Below are 24,853 nucleotides of genomic sequence, written 5' to 3'. Positions count from 1 at the left end.
TGAAAGTTTTGGACATTAGATCTTCAAGGATGACACCCCCCCCCCCCAACCCTCAGGGCAAGGGTTGTAAGTTATGCCTTGGTTGTCTATAAGGTTTTTATTGAAATCGATGTTGTAGAAACTTCAAAAAGGGCTCATTCAACTGGAAATTGAAAGGGCTAGTGCTCTTTTTAATAGGCGAAAGTGATTGAAGGGCAACTAACCCCCCTATCACGCCCACCATTTCCCCAAACACATCCAATCAAAAGTTTAGATATCTATTTTGTTCAATGTAGTTGAAAGTTCTGGAAATTAGGTCTTTTAGGATGATAACCCCCTCAGAGCCCTCAGTGCAAGGGTTGTAAGTTATGCCCTGTTGGTATATAAGGTTTAAATGGAAAGTTGTTATAGAAATTTCAAAAAGGGCTCATTTGATTGGAAATTGAAATTGCCCTTTTTAATAGTCGAAAGTGAGTGGAGAGTAATTAACCTGTCCTCTCACACCCACCATTACCCCAATCATATTCAATCTAAGTCTAGAGATAGCCATTTTGTTCAATGTAGTTTAAAGTTCTGGAAATTACGTCTTTAAGGATGACAAACCCCCTGAGCCCTCAGGGCAAAGGTTGTAAGTTCTGCCCTGGTCCGGGTCTCTGAATTCCTGCGCCCGCCCCCTTGCTGTCATAATTGTCAATCTCCCAACCACATGAAAACCAAATGCGATAAGCCGACAAAATGCAGCCACCGTGCCGGCTCTCATGTGTCATCCCGTGATTCCCCCTGTGTTTTTGATCCAAAATGCGCTAATTGTGAGGGTAATCGCGCATCGTATAGCCTAAAATGTCGTATTCTGCGTGATGTCCTGAGCAAACGTGTGATATGGAAATGACTTTCGAATTGTCCGTCTCAATCTGCTCTTTTAATATCAATCACACGAAAGATAAAGATGGCTCATTAAATCAAAAAATGAATGATCTTGACATTTTGTTCGTGCAAGAACATTTACTTCCTGCCATCTCCGTTAATTCTCTACGAAGAAGTAGCCACCATATTGTCTTTACCACCAATGCCCTAAAAACAAAAGGCCGACCTTCCAGGGGCCTTGCATGTGTCACCAAACGATTAGCCACTCCTTTGTCACCTATTTTGTTTCATTCCTCTGATAATATTACGGCAATACGACTTGATCACCTTGTATTTATAAATGTATCTTCCCAGCGACCCAAAACGTCTAGCTTCACTTACTAAGTTTTCTAATGCCTGGTTATCCCTTAAAACCCTGTTATGCAATATTGAAAAGCACGGGAATCGTTGGCTAATGATAGGTGACTTCAGTTGTGATGTTCATAGCTACTCCTTTGTCACCTATTTTGTTTCATTCCTCTGATAATATTGCGGCAATACGACTTGATCACCTTGTATTTATAAATGTATCTTCCCTGCGACCCAAAACGTCTAGCTTCACTTACTAGTTTTCTAATGCCTGGTTATCCCTTAAAACACTGTTATGCAATATTGAAAAGCACGGGAATCGTTGGCTAATGATAGGTGACTTCAGTTGTGATGTTCATAGCTACTCCTTTGTCACCTATTTTGTTTCATTCCTCTGATAATATTGCGGCAATACGACTTGATCACCTTGTATTTATAAATGTATCTTCCCTGCGACCCAAAACGTCTAGCTTCACTTACTAAGTTTTCTAATGCATGGTTATCCCTTAAAACCCTGTTATGCAATATTGAAAAGCACGGGACTCGTTGGCTAATGATAGGTGACTTCAGTTGTGATGTTCATAGCTACTCCTTTGTCACCTATTTTGTTTCATTCCTCTGATAATATTGCGGCAATACGACTTGATCACCTTGTATTTATAAATGTATCTTCCCTGCGACCCAAAACGTCTAGCTTCACTTACTAAGTTTTCTAATGCATGGTTATCCCTTAAAACCCTGTTATGCAATATTGAAAAGCACGGGAATCGTTGGCTAATGATAGGTGACTTCAGTTGTGATGTTCATAGCTACTCCTTTGTCACCTATTTTGTTTCATTCCTCTGATAATATTGCGGCAATACGACTTGATCACCTTGTATTTATAAATGTATCTTCCCTGCGACCCAAAACGTCTAGCTTCACTTACTAAGTTTTATAATGCCTGGTTATCCCTTAAAACCCTGTTATGCAATATTGAAAAGCACGGGAATCGTTGGCTAATGATAGGTGACTTCAGTTGTGATGTTCATAGCTACTCCTTTGTCACCTATTTTGTTTCATTCCTCTGATAATATTGCGGCAATACGACTTGATCACCTTGTATTTATAAATGTATCTTCCCTGCGACCCAAAACGTCTAGCTTCACTTACTAAGTTTTATAATGCCTGGTTATCCCTTAAAACCCTGTTATGCAATATTGAAAAGCACGGGACGTGACTTCAGTTGTGATGTTCATAGCTCCTCTACTTGTACCAACTTAGTTTTAGATTCTCTGCCACTTGGTTACCGCATAGTACCCAAAGCTCTCAATTACAGTTATACTCATAGTAGTGATACTGTGACCAATATTGATCATTGTATCTGCTCCGCCGATGTTCCCTGTCCTGTCGTTAATGTTGACGAAGACGAACGTGATTTTGACCACCTTCCTCTTTCCCTTACTGTGATATTAATCACTGATCCATCTAATTATCCTTGTGCTACTAATAAAAAATGGTGTATGAAACGAGAGGGGAGCAAATCCAACTGGCCTTTATATATTTCTACCCTAACTGCTCTGTTGTCCTGCGTCAAGATCCCTTTTAATTTACTGTGCACAAGTGTTTAGTCGCCACAACAACTGAATGTTTATTACCTTCGCTTAGTTGAGTGCATGAAACAAGTTGAGAATGTGGCTGTCCCCCTTGTCCGGGTTAAAATCAAAATTCAAATTCCCATTTGGAAAAAAGACCCGGGTCTTAAAGCCGTCAAAAATCATGCTAAACTCTGGCTTCGCATCTTGATTGTGTGTGGGCAGCCCTTACGAACCAAAGTGTTTGATACAAAAAGTAAGACAAAAGTGGAGGAAAAAAAATTTAAATGTTTTTACTTTTATAACTTCAATAAATCAAATAATATTAACATTTTGATCGCTATATTTCAGTATACGTATATTAAACTGATAATGCACATTCATTTGTATTTTTTCAGTAAAGTGCAAGTTTTGTTCTGGCCTTGGGAAGGCATAGGGCTTTTGAGCTCAACTTATGTTAATTTCTGCTCGTTTTGAGCCTGACTTCGTTATTTATTGTAATTTCTGTTCGTTTCGGATTTCATTTATTTATCGATGCTGATTTGTGGTAGTTTCACGCTCGGTAAATTATTTGATTTTATTTTTGCTCATTTTTTTGTTTTTTTGGAGTTCTTGACTTTTCTTTGAAAAACTTATTTTGTGGAAAAAGTTTTTTTTAATTAATTTCTGTTTGTTTTATATTGACATAATCTTTTCAGGGAAAAAGAAAATAATACCTTAAATCTTTCCGTTTTTTTAAGACTTTATAGTTTGGCCTGCTATTTATAGTTTGACCTGCTATGCTGGAGAAAAATTTTCAGCAATTTTTAACAATATGCACCCTTTTAAAAATCTGGACATAAATAGTAGTGTTTAATGTAGTTTCATACCTCCTCTAGTAGACCTGAAATGAAAAACTTGATACCATTCGCTAAAAAATCTGTTTACTTTCTTAGATAGCTTGGATGCACTTACGCTATTTTGATTTGGTTAAATTTTAAGAGCAGAAATAGCCCCGAAAGTTCTAATATAATACCCTCAGTTGTTCTTGGGATACTGCTGAGATGCCTTATTTGGAATTAGCATTAAAACAGTGCGTTTTGATTTTATCTTAAGCCAACATTTAGTTTTTAAACGTAATGGGCAAATGGGAGGGTGGGCGTAAGAGGGGTATTAGTTGCCCTCCAATCACTTTCGACTATTAAAAATGGCATCAACCCTTTCTATTTTCAATCGAATGAGCCATTTTCGAAGTTCCTACGAGAACTCCTTCGATACGAAGTGCCCTGGTCTAAACAACAACAACAACAAAATAATACATTATACCCAAATCAATCTTTACTATAAAAAGGTCAAGACTTCCAATCACTTTCGACTACACCTTTACATTCCTTAAAAATCATCACCTCATAATTAGCGGGCACTCCCTTAACAATGCCATGAAATTTCTTTTCGCGCATCGTGGCGTTACAGCTATTCAATACGGTTGGAACCGCATCGCCGAAAATCCTTGCTGCAGATTGACAAATCTGAACAAACAGCTTATCGCCAGAAGGCTTTATGCTGTGAATAGCTTCATGGTCAGGGATTTTATTGATAACATGAGCCCATTTTGAAGGGTCATCAAGTTTAGTAGGCACTTTTGAAATGATAACGGTGGCAGTCCTTTCAATATGAGGACTACCATAAGGAATGGGAAGCGACGGAAAATTTAAATCATAAGCTGTTATCTTTTCTTTGATGAAGTTAAGGGTATTATCCAGAGCACAAATTTTGGAAGCAAGTTCATGATAAGCAACAGCAAGAATTACAGGCACTTCAGTGGGTGAAAGACTTACGTACGTTGGCACTGTTAGCTCCTCATTTTCCCACTTCCAAAGCAAATCAATCATATCTTTCACATGCCGAGCGGAAGCATTATCACCTTGTCTCCTTAATACTGTTTTGCTACTAGGATATTTTTCTGCCCATAAATCAACTGTAGCATTTTTGAGAATGTTTTCAGGAAAAAAACTCCACTGCATGACTAATAATAACTTCATCATCAATATCCGATAAAATGTTTGATTGGATAAAATTAAGAATAGCTGAATGTGAAAACATTATCGTTTTGTTTAGCTTAGCCCAAAACAGTCTTGGTCCAAAACATAGCCGATATTAATCCATTATCTATGTAAAAACAAAAGTCCATCAAAATTTTATATGCAATCATTAAAACTAGCATTAAAGTCCATATATGTCTGCACTCTCAATGTTATAATATATTCCGAAGTTAATCCGACTTAAAATTGAGCTATTGTACACCGTAAAGCTTCAAAACTTCACTGTTTTACCCTATATTCCAAAATTGAGTGACAAATTAACAAGAACCTAAAAAGCATAACCTAGAGTGACGTTTTAAATGCCACTTTTAAAGGTTCAAACAAAGTGCAGAGCTTTTTCAACTGTGGGAAGGATAAAACCAGCCTAATTCTAGGTAGTGGTGTTCTAGGTTCTAGGTAGTTCTAGTTCTAGGTAGGTATTATAGAATACCATGTTCTTGTGGTTGTTTCCATATTGAGAGCAGCAACCAAAAATTTACAGAGAGGTTTTTTGAAGATGAATCACTAATCGAAAAACCAGGAAGCTACGCCAAAGGCCAAAGAGTTTTGATTCTACCTTGGCTCTGCATCTTATTGTCCCTATTAAAAGTCTCTTGGGATTTTTCAGGGAGGCGGTTGAAATCAGGAAACATATACACATTTACATATAAACATATAAACATATGCATATTTACATATTTACATATTTACATATTTACATATTTACATATTTATTTACATATTTATATTTACATATTTATATTTACATATTTACATATTACATATTTACATATAAACATATGCACAAAAAAGGTACACAGGTGCCCTTAATAGAACTACCAGAGAAACTTGTTTGAGCCCAAATTATAATGAACTGAAAAATTCTGATCCTTCATTTAATTTTTGTTCACAAACTTATTTCACAACTAATATCTTATAAAATATGTTATTAGCGTGGTTTCAAATATTCTCATCTTAATTTGCTGACTTGTCTTTATGTTCTTCTGAACTTTTTTCTACGGCAAATCATTACATACGCCTCGTTTAGTCTGCTTTTTACACATACAGGGTATCCAGAATCCTTATTAGTGATACTACATGGGTACGTAACCACGTACGTAAGTAATCTCTTTGATCAGTTCTCTTGCTACCTAACATTACCTTTTCACTTTTGTTTATTCCTAGCCTAAGTGACTTAAATCTTCTTAACATTAATTTCCAAACCTGTTTTGCACTCTGGACTCTCAGAACCTTCAGAACCAAAAAAGAGGCAAAATTGTGACAAGTGAAAGCTCTTTTAATCAGTAAAAGGAAAAGCCAATGGCCTCCCAGATGGTATTACTATTTCTTTTTCAGTTCTTGTGCATGTTCTTGCACAGTACTCCATGCACATTAGTGCAGTGCGGTAAACTGCTGTTTTTATTTAATAAAAATATAAATAAAACTCTCGTTATTATACAAAATATTGTGGCAAATGAAGACCAAATCCAAGCAATAAAAAAATAATCTTTGTTTAGTCTTTCTGCTTTATCCTACTCAGCTTTAGTGAGATAAAGAATTCAAGAATTGGAGTGAAGCAAGAACAAATCAAGAGTGATGTCGGTTATTGTCGGTTAAGATGTTTAAAGGATGTTTTTAACTGATGTACTTATTTCAAGTCTGAAAATAAATTGAGCGACAGTAACTCGCTAAAGCGGCAAATGTAAACAAAAGGTATGCTTCAGAGGAAATACGAGCATGTAAAAAAGAACCAGAAATATTTATAGGGACATGGTTGCACACTGGTCCAGGCCTTGGGGAAGGACTCGGATATTTTTATAGGGGAGAGGGGTTTGAAATTGATGACGTCAGTTGTGCTGTGATATCATTTTTTAGATGTTTCAAGCTCTTTTTAAAATTTCTGTAAATTCATTGTCTTAACAATATTCTACTATTAACTCTAATGATAATATTAATCACTATATCCGAATCAGCTACAAATGACAATTTTTTCTCACTAGCCTGTTTTTTTGAAGAAACACATTTATAAACTTTGTTTAATATGGGCTGTTTTGAGCCCTTTTAGCCCCTTTAAGGGCTCCAATTGTAATTTCCCTAAAACGTGATTATTGAATTATGAAAGAGCATAAAAAGGCATCAAGTCATGCATTCACTTTTATCCTAGCTAGATTATGTTGAAAAGTGCAAATTTACCTTGCTATACAGCACAGACGAACAAAAATGTGCTAGATCAATACCAGCTAATGGATGCATTGTACCAAAATGAATATTTTATTGCAACAAGGTATCAGTTATTGCAACACTAGGCTTGTTTTTAGGCTACTGAGTCAGTCTGAGTCTGCTAAGATCTTGCATCTTCATCTTTTGACAAAAACGATTTTAGAAGAACATCAAAAGACTCTGATATTGGTTCTCGGGCATATATCTGATATCGGTTCTCGGGCTACATATATATATATATATATATATATATATATATATATATATATATATATATATATATATATATATATATATATATATATATATATATATATATATATATAATATTCTTTCACTCTACTTGCTGGCCTTAAGACTTAGATGAGTAGGGTGGCTACTTCCCAAAATGCTGGGGAAGGGATGATTTTTTTTTTTTTTTTGCTTTTTTATGGAGATTAAAAAAAGTTTATTTTCAAATTCAATGGGAGGACATTTTTTAAATGGTAATACCAAATACATTCAGGAGTACAAGCTAGGATTCGTGAGCTTAATCCCAAAGCATTGTTTGTACCTTATGTCAACCATTCACTAAATCTCTGCGGAGTGCACTCTTTTGCTACAGTTCCTCCTGTGTGACGTTTTTTGATACTTTGGAAAGGTTTTTTTTTCTCATGCTCAACACACAGATGGAATGTCCTCTTGGCAAATGTTGAAGTTACAGTCAAACGACTTGCAGAAACAGGTGGAGTGCTCACTATGAAGCTTTTAAGCCATGCTTTAAGAAGATTGTTGATACCATTGAAAAACTTTGTGACTCTTTGGAAACTCTCGACACTAGAGAAGCAGCTCAAACTTTGTTGACTTCGATGTGGGATTTCTCATTTTTTCGCTTTTTATGTTTATAGAATAAAATCATTTAAGAAGTCAACCACGCCCAAAAATACCTGCAAATTGTTGGAATAAGTTTCGAAAAGTGCTTCATCAAAATGAGGAGTTTAAAGGCCTTTTTGAATGATAATAGAGATGGTCTTGTGGAAAAGGTAATGGAATTTGCAAAAGCTATTGGTGATGAGACGGACATTCCTTTAACCAAACGAAGAATGGTTAGAAGAAAGAAACTAATGCCCGGAGAAAGAGCTGCTGACGAGCCTCTAACTTTTGAAGAAGAAGTAAAAATGTCGATGTTAGAGTGTATTGACACGTTTCTAAAAGAAATCAACACGCGTTGCCATGGCACGGAAGGAATATCCCTTCGATCTGCTATCTTGGAGACCAGGATATTGCTAAAGAGTTCAGAAACTGAAGTGCTAAAATTATTGTGCTGTTTAGTTGAGAATTATGAAGAAACATCTTCAGGAAACATGTTAAATGAAATTCCACATCTGATGAGGTTTTTACAAGTGGCAACCGTTCCTAAAGAATGAAATAGAGTTCTTTGAGACTACTGCAGTTTATAGTTAAATAAAGGCTTCCAGACTCTATTCCTAATCTAACTTTAGCATTAAGGTTTTACCTGACATTATGTGACTCTGTTGCTTCTTGCAAGAAAAGTTTTTCTAAATTCATGCTTATTAAAAGTTATTTCAGGTCTACTATGAGCCAAGCTTGACTATCGAGCTTAGCCATGTATTGAAAATAGTGTAGTAAAAAAGATTGATTCTGATGAGGCTATTCCTACGTTCGCAGGAAACAAAGTTAGAAAGAAGAGGTTCTGAATGAAAACATGGGTTTTTTAAATACAGTACAATTTGTTAACTTCGTGCAGATAATATATATATATATATATATATATATATATATATATATATATATATATATATATATATATATATATATATATATAAATATATATATATATATATATATATGTATATATATATATATATATATATATATATATATATATATATATATATATATATATATATATATATATATATATATATATATATATATATATATATATATATCGTTCAATCACCTCGGTGTTGTGAAGTCAGATTACAACAAGACATGGATAGGCTTATAGTAAAATACGAAAACTAGAGCTATTCTTGTATTTCCCACTTGAACGTTTTTAATAAAAGCCTCTGTCCATTTTAGCCTTACTTAATGTAAGCCTCGAACCAAAATGGTGTTGTTTGATATTGTCATTATATTGTAAATACGTATAAAAATATTGTATTTTCCTAGAACTATTGTAAGTTATTTACATTAAAATGTTTGCATACCAATGTTATACAGCACCCAATTTACTTTTCTTGTCATTTCTTAATTTAAACAATTCAAATAGCTTTTTTTTATTGTATGTTTCAACAATATGTTTCTTTTATTTTCTACAAAAGAATCTATATTGTATTTTCTACAATATAGATTCTTTTATTTTATGACTCAGCAATGTTTAAATATTTGTTTGGGGGGGGGGGGTTACAACTTGAAAGTCCGCCCCGGGTGTCACAAGACCTTGCTACGTCATTGGCTCTAAGATCATAGAATTTTGATTAAGAAACAGACGAAAATCTAAACAAAATTGTGGAAGATCAGAGAAGTAAAATCTGAGCACCAATGTGGGTATTATATGCCTATTTACATTCAATGGAAATAATAGATTATAGCAATCTGGGATAAACAATTACAGAGATAAATTCTAGCCCTAGTCCCTAATATTCAACTGTTCTTAAATTGTATCCAAACAAGGATAAAATACTATTGTCATGAGCTGTGAAAGACTTATTTCTTTGTGTCTTTACAATGGTATCAATTGGAGGAAGGGCTGGTGCCCCCTTAGATTTTTTGCCCGCTCCTATAGATTTTGAAAAATACCTTTTCTAAGGGTATTTTCTTTGAAAAATGCCTTTTTTGGCATTTTCGTTGAAGAAATTTCCGAAAATGACAAACTTGCCCACATAGATGTAGAAAAATACATTTCCCCCTTTCTAAATCCTTCTCCTTCTCTCTCCTTCCACCAAGCAGTAACAGAAACGTTGCTCCTCTGCCATTATTTTTTCAGTCCGTTTTCGCCATCTAAAATTCAAATTATCCATCTTTTCCTTTTGGTCATTGAATTACTCTATGCGTTTTGATTCTAGAAAATCTGCAAGGTTGGGAAGTAGGAGACTATCTTGCTGAGTTAGTCTCCAATGAATTTGAAACAGAAATTGAAGATGGCTCCACAGATGAAATTGGCACACTGTTATGCAAGTTTTTCAAGTTGGTAAAAGAGTCTAACCTAGAACAGTTACAAGCTGAACTGTTAAGGCTGCCAAAATGTAACCTTGCTTTGTGCAGGCTGCAAGAATCTCCAGAAGACGATGATGCGGTAATGTTAATTTGAAAACAAAATTACTGTTTAGTTTAGAGTGTTTGCATAGTGTTTGGAATGGTAAAACTGGTAAAAGAGGATAAAATAGAACAGTTGCGATCTGAATTTTTAAAACAACCAAAATTTAATCTGGTTCTGTGCAAATAAGTTGGTAATAATTAGTTGGTAAAGGAGTGTTCTCTCAGAGGTAAAAACTAGTAAGGGATACGCATTGAACTTAGCAGTATCTACCGGTAGTTTTGATCTCCGTTTCATAGCCCCTTCAGCCAGGAAGTGAAATGGGGCTTGGGGGCCTGTCATCATGTGCCTTCGGTCACCCTTCCTGTTTATTATCTCCAGATTTCTACAGGTAATAATTTAGAGCTGGTTCATCTCTATTTGAGCTTACAGAGTCATTCCACTGACCCCCTTCCAAACAAAATAACCAGCAACAACAGGACTCGAACTCCCTATCCTCACGAATAAAGGATATCAACTCTAGCGGGCTAACCACTCGGCTAGGACATGATATATATATGCCAAAATTCCTTTACAAGCATCCTTTCTCTCTACACGACAGTCTTCCGGAGCAAAGTAGAACCAAATATTTTTTTTAAGAACACACTGGTTGTGCATCACAAAATAAAGAGAAAGTTGTGAAGAAATAAAAATGAGGATATATCCAGTCATTGAAAATGGCTGGAGATTTCGGTTGAGAATTTCGTTTGATTGTCCTTGGTGAACGAAAGTAAATAAAGAGATACAGATAATAGTCCTAAGGACAAAATAAAACAAGAACTTGAAAAACTAAACACTAAAATAAAATAGGGCCTCTGGAAGCAACGGTGAAAAAGTAACTAAAAGTTAAAAGGTGAAAAAGTACAAAAAAGTAACTAGATAAAACTATAAAACATTGAATGCTTGTCTAATCTAGGAAGTCTTGCCTCGAAAGACTATACACATGGTTTCAACATGTTGTAATCACAACTAGAAATTTTATAAAACGATTCTCAAACTCCTCAAATATACAATTATATATCATAAGTGATATCATAAGTCATACATCATAATCATAAAATCATATATCATGTGTATAAATATATAATCAAACTCTTCAAATATATAAATAAATATGAACCATTATAATAAAATAGATCATTATAAAATAGATATAATTCATTGTTAAAACCGTTATAACCAATTCGTCTTAACCGATGATTTTTCAGTTCTCAAAATAAATTAAAATTTTCTTATAGTAAATTGAAATAAATTAAACATTTTAGCATGGTAGCGCTAACGTGTCTCCTTTTTTCTCTTCCTCTAGAGTTTCTCTCTCTTCTTTCCCTCTTTTTCTCTTTCTTTCTTCTCCAGAGCTTGTAGCTTATTGAACGATTAACATATATTTGCGTACTATTATATTAACCTCAATGTTAGCGGTTTTGTCTTTGTTGGGATTCTTAGGAACATAACATCTACAATTCGTGAGAGACTATACACGTGTTTTATAATCCAATATAGACTCAGAAAGGCACCTATATCTTGATTGCAGAGGAGTTATAGTGCTCGAGGATAGTGTACAATTTTGGAAAAAACGTAAAACGGTGAGTTTAGGATAGTAAGATGTAAGATAGTATGGGTAAGATAGTAAAAACAGTGCGATTTAAAGACGGTTTGGGCCCGAAGTCGGTGCAGTAGCTTTGAAAGTGGTGCGGAACAATTTCTGTCTTCTTTAACACAAATACGATTCAAAATTCTTGGGTTTTACACGGTTGAAGATTTCATTTAGAATACCGAAAAAAATAACTAGCGAAAATATTCACAAGGGCCAATACAGAGCTTTGCCTCAAGGGAGTGCTACCTAAACAAAAAGTATTGTAATCTTCCAATACATAGAAGAAAAGCTAAGAAAAAGAACCTCGGAGGAGAATAGGAGGAGGAGCAATAGGAGACAAAGGAGGCAGGTAACCCTCAACTTATAAAAGCTTAATACTAAATATAAATCAAACCGGATAACCTCCCCCTCTAAAGAAAGACAAATATTCTATTACTTTATTATTCTCTCTGCATTTTGTTTTTCTCTTCATTTTCTTCATATTCTCTTGTTCATTTTGTTTTTCCTCTCTAAAATCAGTTTTATATTTGTACTTCTTTTTTCTTTTCTTATTTTTAACTCATATTTTAGCTCATTTTTTAATTTCGTGCTGTAGCTTGTATGATATACTTGTCTTTCTTGTCATAAAGTAATAGTAAAAACAATTACTATAATTTCTTATATAATTTATTATATAAATGGCACAATATCATTTATTTGGTTAATTGAAAAGCTAGTGGAAGTTTATAAACAGAAATATTTACCAGGTAATTTTTTCAACACAATTTATAGTTGAATATGACTCCCTTAAGATTTCTGAAGCACATTAAAGCTTCTCAGTAACATCATGGAGACGGGTAAGTGCGAAAACATAATATTTTATTCTTATTAAACTGGTTTACGTTTAAGCGGCATTCGTATGCAGTTACATCAAAATTCTTATCCCTAAAATTATAACGGTTGTCGTGCACTAGTTCAGGTATGGAGGCCCAGCCAGGCATAAATGGTTGTACCACTCTTAAACACAGATTAAAACAGATAATTAACACAGACACAGATAATTATAGGAACAAAAGAAGCCTGTTAATTGGTAGATTTTTTTAAGAAAATGCTGGCATTTTTCACATCTATTCTGTTAGGGTTTGGCTTCCAATAAGCCTAACCCTACATACCCTTTTCCTACATTAAAGGCGCTAAGCGGGCTGATATCCTCTCCCTAACAACCCAAAAATTTGTTATTCTAACTTTTCATAGGCTGTGATTGGAAATAAACGGGTTCCAACCTATTTTATTTCACCTTACTTTTAATTCCCCCCCCCCCTGCTGGGAAATCTAGTGATTTCTTATCGGTTCTTGAAATTTGGTTCAGACTGAAAGGTCGTAGTCACATCAATTGTTCTTAGAAATCTAAAAATTTTCAGTCACAGGACAGGTTTCATCAGTCAAGGTGGGTGTATGGCTCCCTTGGTTTTTCATTTTTTTTTTTTTTTTCAAATAATAAAAAGGTAAAAAAAGTCAGATTCCAAGCCGGATCCAAATGATTAATATTGAAGATTCATATGAATTCATATGATACATATGAGATTCATATGATTCATATGTAAGATTCATATGATTTATATGATTCATATGAAGATTCATATGAGATTCATATTATTCATATGTAAGATTCATATGATTCATATGTAAGATCCATATGATTCATATGAAGATTCATATGATTCATATGTAAGATTCATATGATTCATATGAAGATTCATGTGAGATTCATATGATTCATATGTAAGATTCATATGATTCATATGAAGATTCATATGATTCATATGAGAAGTGATACCCTAGAATGCATTGTGAATAAACCGAAGATTACTATATTCCAACATAAATTGAAGAAAGATGGAAATCGGGAATTGTGGTGGGAAGAGACCTTCATACAAATACATAACGATAATGGTTTTTTTATAAGTTTTTACTCGGAGTTTAACAAAACAAGAAAACTACTACTTAATGTTTTATTTACTGTAATTTAATGTTTAATTAATAATGTATGAAAAATAATGTGTAATTTGTCATGTGTAAAGAATAATGTGTAATTTAGTATAATGGCTATTAAAGCCTGAAGGTACCAGAGACATCAAAATGAAAACTTTTTCCAAGATAAAAAATATTTACCTCTTGGTCTCCTTGGTGCTTTATTTTACAAGTATGGAAAAGGTGGATTGCTAGCTAATAAAAGTATTTCTGTCTAGTTTAGGTAGATGTAGATGGGGGTTAGGTAGACAGTAGAAGTGCGGACGTTTTTAATGAGCCATCTACCAGAAACAACTAAAACAATTTCTTGAAGCATATTCCCCAAGCATGGTGGACAAATGAGTGCCAAAATAAATGGAGAACAAAAAAGGCAGCTAGGAGAACATTCTTAAAAAAACCATACCTACTGCATATTTAAAAAAATTACAAGCACAATATAATCTAAAAAAGACCATAATAAATGCTAAATATAACTAATGGAATAATTTTGCAAATAATCTCTCCAGAGAAACACATGAGTCAATTATACATAAAGTCATAAACCACATCTTTGGGAAAAAGACTTCCCCCAACCCACTTCTGTATGAACTTATACATAATAATACCCATTATGACAATGATAATGAAAAAGCTAAGCTATTTGCCACTCTTTTTGTTTATAATCTAGTATCAACTAATTGTAGCAAAATGTTCCCAGGTCCTCAGAACCTTAGGTACCAATCTTGCTCAGCATCTTAGTATATAACCTATCTATTTTTAGTCAAGAAAATGACCAATGTACTAAATAATATTAGAACAATTATTAGTAGTAGGTATGACAATATACACCCTACATGGATAAAAAATCTCACCCCTTCATACAAACAGGAACTTCTAAATTGTTATAATCTTGCTTGGGCTTCATCTATGTTCCCCAATATCTTGAAATGTTCGTCCCTCCTACCAATCCTAAAGAAAAATAAACCCAAAAATAACCCTGAGTCCTATAGGCCCATAATGATTACTCCTGTGATGGGGAAAATAATGGAGAAAATGATCTATTACCGACTCCTCTGTTTTGTTGAAAAATAATATGATCCCTCACACTCAAACCGGCTTCAGGAAACACCATTCCTCAACAGATGCTTTCATATTGTTAACAATTACTTGTATTTCTTTGTTTTACGTGGGAGGATCTTTTCATAGAGGAATTTTTCATGGGGAAGGGAATTTTTCATGAAGGGGGTGCCGGAATTCCCAGCATTATTTAAAAAACGATCAGAAATTAAATTTAAAAAAAAATGTTTCTTCAACTGACAGTAAGAAAGAACATGTCAAGCTTTACTAACAGAAATTATTACATATATTAGGGGGTTTGCCCTGTCGTCAATACCTCGCTTTTTACACTAACGTTTTTCTTGGTACTTGGTACTTGGTGATTCAGGGGTTTGTGAATAAATTTTTTTTTAACTTTTAACGTGAGGAGCGTGGTATTGACTAAGGGTAGAACTCCCTCATATACGTAATAACATATACGTAATAAAAAAAACAATAAAAAAAACAAGCGATACGGCTCAATAGTAATCGAAACTTTTAAAAACGGAATTTGATGTCAATAAATGTATCAAAAGAATGTGTTTATAACGCTGATTCTAAATATATAAATTTTATTAAGTTTAGTATTACTCATCAAAGGCTTCGAGCCTGAGAAAATTTAGCCGATTTTTTAAATAGGGGGGAAACATCCCCTACAAGTGAAAAAATTTTAATGAAAATCACAGCGTCAGATTTAGCGTATCCTAAAACACAACAACAGATGTTTTAAGCTCATTTATTCGAAAATATGCAACTTTTAATTTTTTGCTAGAAAAAAAATATACGAAAACATAAGTTAGCTCCGTATGTTGATTTGTAATTTACGTCAGGAACAAATTTAGAGACGTCCACTTAGAGAAAGAAAAGTAAAAATTTTATGCAAATTTTTTTACTTATTCAATGACGGTGAGCCAAAATAAAAGCTGTACTAACTAAAAAACGATCAGAAATTAAATAAAAAAAACCAAGTCTTTTTAAACTGAAAGTAAGGAGCGACATTAAAACTTAAAACGAACAGAAATTATTCCGTATATGAAAGGGGCTGTCCCCTCCTCAACGCCTCGCTCTTTACGCTAAAATTTTTTATTGTTTAAAAAAAATAGAGTTGTGAGAAAGTAAAACTTTAGCTTAAAGAACGAGGCGTTGAGGAGGGGACAACCCCTTCCATATACGGAATACTTTCTGTTCGTTTTAAGTTTTAACATCGCTCCTTAGTTTCAGTTTAAAAAACTTGTTTTTTTTATTTAATCTTGCTTATTTTATTAAATCAGACTTGATAATCCATATAGTTTTTATCATTAAAAGACGAACCCCCCCCACAATACTCAACTGCCTTTGGTCGTGTAGGTTTTATTGTCTAATGTTTTCATGTATGTAAGTCTTAAAATTGTTGGTCAAATACAATGCTTGTATATATTAGGTCTTGTTATTTAACTTAGTACAGATACCAACTTGTGTTTTCGTGTTAATTATTGATAGAAGGTGAGTGTTGTGTCCTGATATTGACTTTGCAATGTATGTATTACTCCACAATTTGCCTTTCTCATGGAAAAAAATTGTCAATTATATTAGAATTTCACTGGATATGACTGTGCAACATACTCTCTTCAACATATTGAAAATACGCAATTAAATATGCGGTTTTTGCTTCATTAGTTCCTTCTTCAACTTCTAAGGTGAATTCTGAATTTGATGTACTTATTCGATAAAATAATTGATCGCCAAAATCGTCTCTGATGATCGTCTAATTGATTGTCCCCCTGAAAGGACTATCCAGTGGCATCTATAAAATTTTGCTAATCTTACCTTTAGATGGTGACATGCCTTTTGTTCAGCCTGGGTCAGTAAGCCCCGTCAGTCTCAAAAGGGTTAGGATATTTTGCGTGACTGCGTAGTTTTAATTTCATTTGATATTTTTTTCAATTCTGCCTAATATTCGCCCGTCTCCATAGACTAGTCCATGTCTCCCTAGGGAGGCGTGCCTCCCAGTTTGGAAAACTCTGTTCTACACTATCCATTTTTTATTTTACTAGTGTCTGGAATTTTGCTCTTGTCATTATCAAGTGCTCTCGTTTGCAAAGAAACACAGAACCTTATAGACAGTGCCTATTGAAGAGCTAAGAAAAAGACAAAAATACAAAAGTTCAAACAATGATGAAATTTAATTACTTCGCCATTAATGACATATATAATAAAAACTAAAAAATTATTCTGTGTAAATACTTTACTGTGAGACTTTTTCTACTATACAAGGGTTTTCCAACTCTTTGATAGACTATTTAATGGTTTCCGACACATAAGTTTTTCCTTCACCTTCACTATACACAAGCTCCCAGTTATCTACTATTAAATCAGATTCTTTTTTCTCTGAAGTAAAGTAATTGACTTCTACGTGTTTAGTCGCTTAAAATTAATATTCAGTTTTTACCCAGGGACTTTCACCCCGGGACCCTCTCATTGAACATATGAATATTTGTTTTTGTTTTTGTGGCCTTAACTGAAGCTTTGTTGTGGCTTCAACAAGTATAGCCTCATTGAATGGTTTTGGTTCATTCTTTTCTCTAGGAAGAGATTTCAGCTTTTCTTTATTTTCGCTTGATTTTAGATCCATTGTGGATTCTAGAATAGTCTCTTCCTTGTTCTGTTCGCCAGCTGGTACATTCTGTTAGATATGACGAGATATCAGCTCTTCTTAATTTTCTCTCGATGTTAGATACTTGGTTTAGTAATGAATAGTCTACTCATTGTACGGGTTGGCAGCTGGCACATTCTTTTCGATAGGGTGAGATTTCAGCTCCTCTTTATTTTTTCTAGATCCTAGATCCATTTTGGTTTCTTGAATAGTCTCATCCTTATTCTTTTCAGCAGCTGGCACATTCTTTTAGCTAGGATCAGATTTCAGCTTCTCTTTATTTTCGCTTGATGATAGATCCATTGTGGATTCTAGAATAGTCTCCTCCTAGTTCTTTTCGGCAGCTTGTACATTCTTTTAGATATGACGAGATTTCAGGTAATATGAATATTCTCTAGATGTTATATCAATAGTGGATTAATGAATATTATCTTCCTCATTCTATTCTCCAGCTGGTAAATTCTTTTCTCTAGGATGAGATTTCAGCTTATCTTTATTTTCGCTAGAAGTTAGATCCATTTTCGATTCTTGAATAGTTTCCTCCTACTTCTTTTCGGCAGCTGGTACATTCTTTTTGATAGGACGAGATTTAAGCTCTTCTTTATTTTCGCTAGATGTTAGATCCATTTTGGATTCTTGAATAGTCTCCTCCTCGTTCTTTTCGGCAGCTGGTACCTTCTTTTCGCTAGGATGAGATATCCGCTCCTCTTTATTTTCACTAGAAGTTAGATCCATCTCGGATTTACTAAGCTTTTTCAAAGCCCACCAGACTGCTATTCCAGCACATGAAACTGGAATCACTGCTTTGACACCTTTGAATATTTCATAAAACATGTTAATACTTAGATGTATTCTTTTCATATAATTACTGCTGCTGTGAAACCGTAGCATATATGATTAAAATGTCGTCATTCTCGTTGCACTTTCATGACGTTTATACCTTGAGGGATGTCAAACTATCTGCATCGATTTGATGTTTATAAAACTTGAATTGGGTTCATCAATAAACATGACGTCATGCTAACGATACTGCTATCATCAAAAGAAAAAATTAAATTGCTGATACCAAAACTTACCAGAGAAATATTTCCTCAGTCCTCTCATCATTTTTTTTTTTAAATAATTTATGAAAAGACAAAGCCATAATAGGAGCTGATATAATACAGTAACTGACGTTTAAGCATTATAGGAATATTTTGTTATACATAATAGGAACTGATTGTGTAATAATCAAGAGTATCCAACAGAACTAATTAAAATTGACCGGTTGTTTATTGAAGAATTAAATTAAGTCCTAGAAATCTGAGCAATTTGGATTCATCAGTATTATAATTATTAAAATGAAATGTTCAAAATATGCTTCATTTTCAATAAACCGTAAGTGACGCTCTGACATTTAGGAAGTTTGAAAAGTAGCGCCTTTTTATTGTTACCTTCTCTCAAAGAAACGAAATTACTATGGGTACTGTTATATTATATAATATCATACGATTATTCTTGGTTCATATTTAATTTAATGCTTTAATACACTAAGCAGAAAACAAACACAAATATAATAATATAATATAATAATTGGGCAGATTAACACATAATAATATAATTGGTAATAGTTAAAATTACGTTAACAGAAATAACGTACCGTAGAGATTTGGTAATGTCCCTTCGCAGGAATGCAGAATTATTATTTTTTCTCGAATCTAAATTAATTAATGTAAGTTATTTTTCCTCGGCATCAGAGTATAGAAAATGGATTGTTTTCATTTCTGTATTTCCTCTTGAAACCCAAATGTCTGGCTATTAAAGATAATCAAAGAAGACATGATACAGGCGATGTTCTGCATAGCTTATTCTTCCAGTCACTAGGCTAAACAAAATTAGTGCCCTGTTAGACCTAAGTTTTTTTTTTAGGAATACTTGTTTGATGATAATCGAATCGAAATCTTGCCAGTGGGAATTTGAAGGAAATTTCTTAGGCAATAAAGCTTATATTTTGTCTTCATAAATAAAAAAAGAATTTCTGGCAACTTTCAATGACTTATCATAAAGGAAAATAATAGTAACTTGATATATGGCTGAATTTTAGTGGATAGTGCATAAAACCAGGCTTCGCAGATGTTTAAATAGAGGTCCTAAAATTTTTTTATTAAAATCTCTGTTGTATTCCTCCCTACTAATCCTTTTTTTGATTAAAATTTGTCATTTTGGTGGTTTTAAAATCTTTCAATATTTTTTGCTTTTGGGAAGTCTAGGAAGTTTTGCTTGCATTTCTTTTCGTTTCTGCTGTTTTCTTTATTAGTCTGCTGGATATATAATCAAGTTGACAATAATACGTTAAGCAGTATTGTACTTTCACTACTTCGCGGTAAAGCCAGGGTTGCGACCCGGTGAGAAACAAAATCACTAGATTCTTGAAAAAAATCACTAAATCAGCATATAAATCACAGGCGCGCCTACAGTAATTGAGTAAAATTATCCCCCCTAGATGTGGAGAAATATCTTTAGAATGATGTTTTGTTTTTTCTCTAGCAAAAATGTCGCTCCGAACCCCTTGTTTCCCCCCCCCCCCCAAAAAAAAAAAAATGTAGAAACTTTCTTTTTTTTACTCTAGTTAAGCTAGTATAATTACTGGGACACCAGTGACAATTTTGAAAATGGAGTTTTTACAATTTCATTGTAAAATGTGTCCCACTCTTCAGAAATTTCGATAACCATCGGTCTTATTGCTTTTCTAAAAAAAAAAGAGGCACTTGTTAATTATACTGAACTCACCCAAGAAGTAAAGTTAGGTTAATCCTAATTAAATATGCCAAAATATGATGAAAATACAATACTTTAGTTTATAGAACAATATAATTAGGGCTATATATTTGCACATTAGAGACGTCTGGGGGTAAAGTAACCTAACCTTGCCCCCATCCCCCTCATGTGCAAATATGTAGCACAAGTTATACAAGTCCAATGCATTCTGTCACCCGTCATTTGTCTTTGTGGCTGTGAAACCGGTTTTTGTAGATCGTACATTACCCTTGGCATACTTTCATACCCAGACCTATCTTCAGGGACTACGTGGGTCATGTTAAATCTAAAGGTATAGTGGTGGAACCTTTTAACTATGCTAAACAAAATGGCTATCTCAAACTTTTGATCGAAATTGTTTTGGGAAAAAAGGGACGTGGTAGGGGGGCTAGTCGCCGTCCAATCTTTTTGGTGATATAAAAGGGACACCAGGAACTTTAATTTTCGTTCAAATAAGCCCTCTCTCGATATTTTAGAAGCATTGGTTCGACATGATCGCCCTGGGGAAAAAAACAACAAATTAACAGGCATCCGTGATTTTTCTTCTGGCAAATAATACAAAATTTAACACTTTTGTAGATATGGGCTTGAAACCTCTACAGTAGGGTTCACTGATGCGCCGAATCTAATGGTTTGATTTTATAAATATTATTTCACCTTTATTGGGTGTTTCCTCTCTTTTTCAAAAATCAGGCAAAATTTCACAGTTCGCTAGAAGTTAGATCCATTTTGGATTCTTGAATAGTTTCCTCTTCGTTCTTTTCGGCAGCTGGTACATTCTTTTCGCTAGGATGAAATTTCAGCTCCTTTGTATTTTCGCTAGAAGTTAGATACATTTTGGATTCTTGAATAGTCTCCTCCTCGTTCTTTTTGGTAGCTGGTACATACTTTTTGTTAGGATGAGGTTTCAGCTCCTTTGTGTTTTCGCTAGAAGTTAGATACATTTTGGATTCTTGAATAGTCTCCTCATCGTTCTTTTTGGTAGCTGGCACAGTAATTTTGATAGTAGGAGAATTCAGTTACTTTTGATTTACGATAGTTGTTGTTAACCATTTTTATTTTTGAATAGTTTCAGCTTCGTCGTATTTGGCATATGGTAAATTAATTTCCCTAGTAAGAGTTTTCAGCTCCTTTTAATTTTCTCTATAAATTAGATCCATTTTGGATTCTTTAATAGTCTCCTCCTCGTTCTTTTCGGCAGCTGGTAATTTCTTTTTGCTAGTATGAGTTTTCAGCTCTTTTTTATTTTTGCTAGAAGTTAGATCTATTTTGGATTCTTGAATAGTCTCCTCCTCGTTCTTTTCGGCAGCTGGTACGTTCTTTTTGCTAGGATGAGGTTTCAGCTCCTTTGTATTTTCGCTAGAAGTTAGATCCATTTAGTATTCTTGAATAGTCTCTTATTCTTTAATTTTGGAAGCTGGCACGTTCTTTTTTCTAGTATGAGTTTTAAGCTCCTTTTAGTTTTCTATAGGAGTTAGATAAAATTATTATTATTGAATATTCTCATCTCCGTTCTTTTTGGCAGCTGGTACTTTGTTTTAGCGAGGATGAGGTTTCAGCTCCTTTGTATTTTCACTTGAAGTTGGATCCATTTTGGATTCTTGAAAAGTCTCCTCCTCGTTCTTTTTGGAAGCTGGTACATTCTTTTTGCTAGGATGAGATTTCAGCTCCTTTGTATTTTACCTAGAAGTTAGATCCATTTTGGATTCTTGAATAGTCTCCTCCTCGTTCTTTTCAGCAGCTGGTACGTTCTTTTCTCTAGGATGATATTTCAGCTCGTCTTTATTTTCTCTAGAAGTTAGAACCATTTTAGATTCTTGAATAGTCTCCTCCTCTTTCTTTTTGGTAGCTGGTACATTATTTCTGCTAGGATGAGGTTTCAGCTCCTTTGTATTTTCGCTAGAAGTTAGATACATTTTGGATTCTTGAATAGTCTCCTCCTCGTTCTTTTTGGCAGCTGGGACATTCTTTTTGCTAGTATGAGGTTTCAGCTCCTTTGTATTTTCGCTAGAAGTTAGATCCATTTTGGATTCTTGAATAGTCTCCTCCTCGTTCTTTTTGGCAGCTGGTACATTCTTTTTGCTAGGATGAGGTTTCAGCTCCTTTGTATTTTCGCTAGAAGTTAGATCCATTTTGGATTCTTGAATAGTCTCCTCCTCGTTCTTTTAGGAAGCTGGTAATTTCTTTTTGCTAGGGTGAGGTTTCAGCTCCTTTTTATTTTCACTTGAAGTTAGATCCATTTTGGATTCTTGAATAGTCTCCTCCTTGTTCTTTTTGGAAGCTGGTACATTCTTTTTGCTAGGATGAGGTTTCAGCTCCTTTGTATTTTCACTAGAATTTAGATCCATTTTGGATTCTTGAATAGTCTCCTCCTCGTTCTTTTTGGAAGCTGGTACATTCTTTTTGCTAGGATGAGGTTATATGTATATTACAACTTCTACTACTTCTGCTGCAACTATTAATACTACTGCTAAGGCTAAGGGTAACAAGGCAAAATTTTCAGGAGATATTGAGGGGGGTGTTGAATTAAATTGAAACAAGCAATATTTAAACAAGCTGTTAAAAAGGCGTATCATTAATACCTTGGGAATGGTTTAGAGCGTTAGTTTGAAACTTCCAGGACATGTTGACAGGGATGTTTAACTAATTTCCTTGTAAATGGCTCAATATCATTTATTTGGTTAATTGAAAAGCTAGTGGAAGTTTATAAACAGAAATATTTACCAGGTAATTTTTTCAACACAATTTATAGTTGAATATGACTCCCTTAAGATTTCTGAAGCACATTAAAGCTTCTCAGTAACATCATGGAGACGGGTAAGTGCGAAAACATAATATTTTATTCTTATTAAACTGGTTTACGTTTAAGCGGCATTCGTATGCAGTTACATCAAAATTCTTATCCCTAAAATTATAACGGTTGTCGTGCACTAGTTCAGGTATGGAGGCCCAGCCAGGCATAAATGGTTGTACCACTCTTAAACACAGATTAAAACAGATAATTAACACAGACACAGATAATTATAGGAACAAAAGAAGCCTGTTAATTGGTAGATTTTTTTAAGAAAATGCTGGCATTTTTCACATCTATTCTGTTAGGGTTTGGCTTCCAATAAGCCTAACCCCACATACCCTTTTCCTACATTAAAGGCGCTAAGCGGGCTGATATCCTCTCCCTAACAACCCAAAAATTTGTTATTCTAACTTTTCATAGGCAGTGATTGGAAATAAACGGGTTCCAACCTCTTTTATTTCACCTTACATTTAATTCCCCCCCCCTGCTGGGAAATCTAGTGATTTCTTATCGGTTCTTGAAATTTAGTTCAGACTGAAAGGTCGTAGTCACATCAATTGTTCTTAGAAATCTAAAAATTTTCAGTCACAGTACAGGTTTCATCAGTCAAGGTGGGTGTATGGCTCCCTTGGTTTTTCATTTTTTTTTTTTTTTTCAAATAATAAAACGGTAAAACAAGTCAGATTCCAAGCCGGATCCATATGATTCATATTGAAGATTAATATGAATTAATATGATACATATGAGATTCATATGATTCATATGTAAGATTCATATGATTTATATGATTCATATGAAGATTCATATGAGATTCATATTATTCATATGTAAGATTCATATGATTCATATGAAGATTCATATGATTCATATGTAAGATTCATATGATTCATATGTAAGATCCATATGATTCATATGAAGATTCATATGATTCATATGTAAGATTCATATGATTCATATGAAGATTCATGTGAGATTCATATGATTCATATGTAAGATTCATATGATTCATATGAAGATTCATATGATTCATATGAGAAGTGATACCCTAGAATGCATTGTGAATAAACCGAAGATTACTATATTCCAACATAAATTGAAGAAAGATGGAAATCGGGAATTGTGGTGGGAAGAGACCTTCATACAAATACATAACGATAATGGTGTTTTTATAAGTTTTTACTCGGAGTTTAACAAAACAAGAAAACTACTACTTAATGTGTTATTTACTGTAATTTTATGTTTAATTAATAATGCATGAAAAATAATGTGTAATTTGTCATGTGTAAAGAATAATGTGTAATTTAGTATAATGGCTATTAAAGCCTGAAGGTACCAGAGACATCAAAATGAAAACTTTTTCCAAGATAAAAAATATTTACCTCTTGGTCTCCTTGGTGCTTTATTTTACAAGTATGGAAAAGGTGGATTGCTAGCTAATAAAAGTATTTCTGTCTAGTTTAGGTAGATGTAGATGGGGGTTAGGTAGACAGTAGAAGTGCGGACGTTTTTAATGAGCCATCTACCAGAAACAACTAAAACAATTTATTGAAGCATATTCCCCAAGCATGGTGGACAAATGAGTGACAAAATAAATTGAGAACAAAAAA

The 24,853-nt window shown here is 33.9% G+C and overlaps 1 protein-coding gene across 1 annotated transcript in view; it reads left to right on the top strand.

Moving 5' to 3' along the window:
- The window catches only part of LOC148943274 (pre-rRNA-processing protein TSR2 homolog), a 111,470-nt gene that overhangs the window by 46,370 nt on the left and 40,247 nt on the right, over nucleotides 1–24,853 (top strand). The window contains exon 3 of the mRNA XM_089101402.1: nucleotides 10,117–10,346. Within this exon, the coding sequence (XP_088957528.1) occupies nucleotides 10,117–10,346 (230 nt within the window). The remainder of the gene's footprint in view (nucleotides 1–10,116; nucleotides 10,347–24,853) is intronic.

The sequence above is a fragment of the Artemia sp. Qi Xiang Cuo genome, chromosome 15 (assembly GCF_049724085.1).
Source record: "Artemia sp. Qi Xiang Cuo chromosome 15, ASM4972408v1, whole genome shotgun sequence".
Lineage (NCBI taxonomy): Eukaryota > Metazoa > Arthropoda > Branchiopoda > Anostraca > Artemiidae > Artemia > Artemia sp. Qi Xiang Cuo.
The sequence above is the reverse complement of the archived record's forward strand: the minus strand, read 5'-3'. Positions and strand labels throughout refer to the sequence as shown.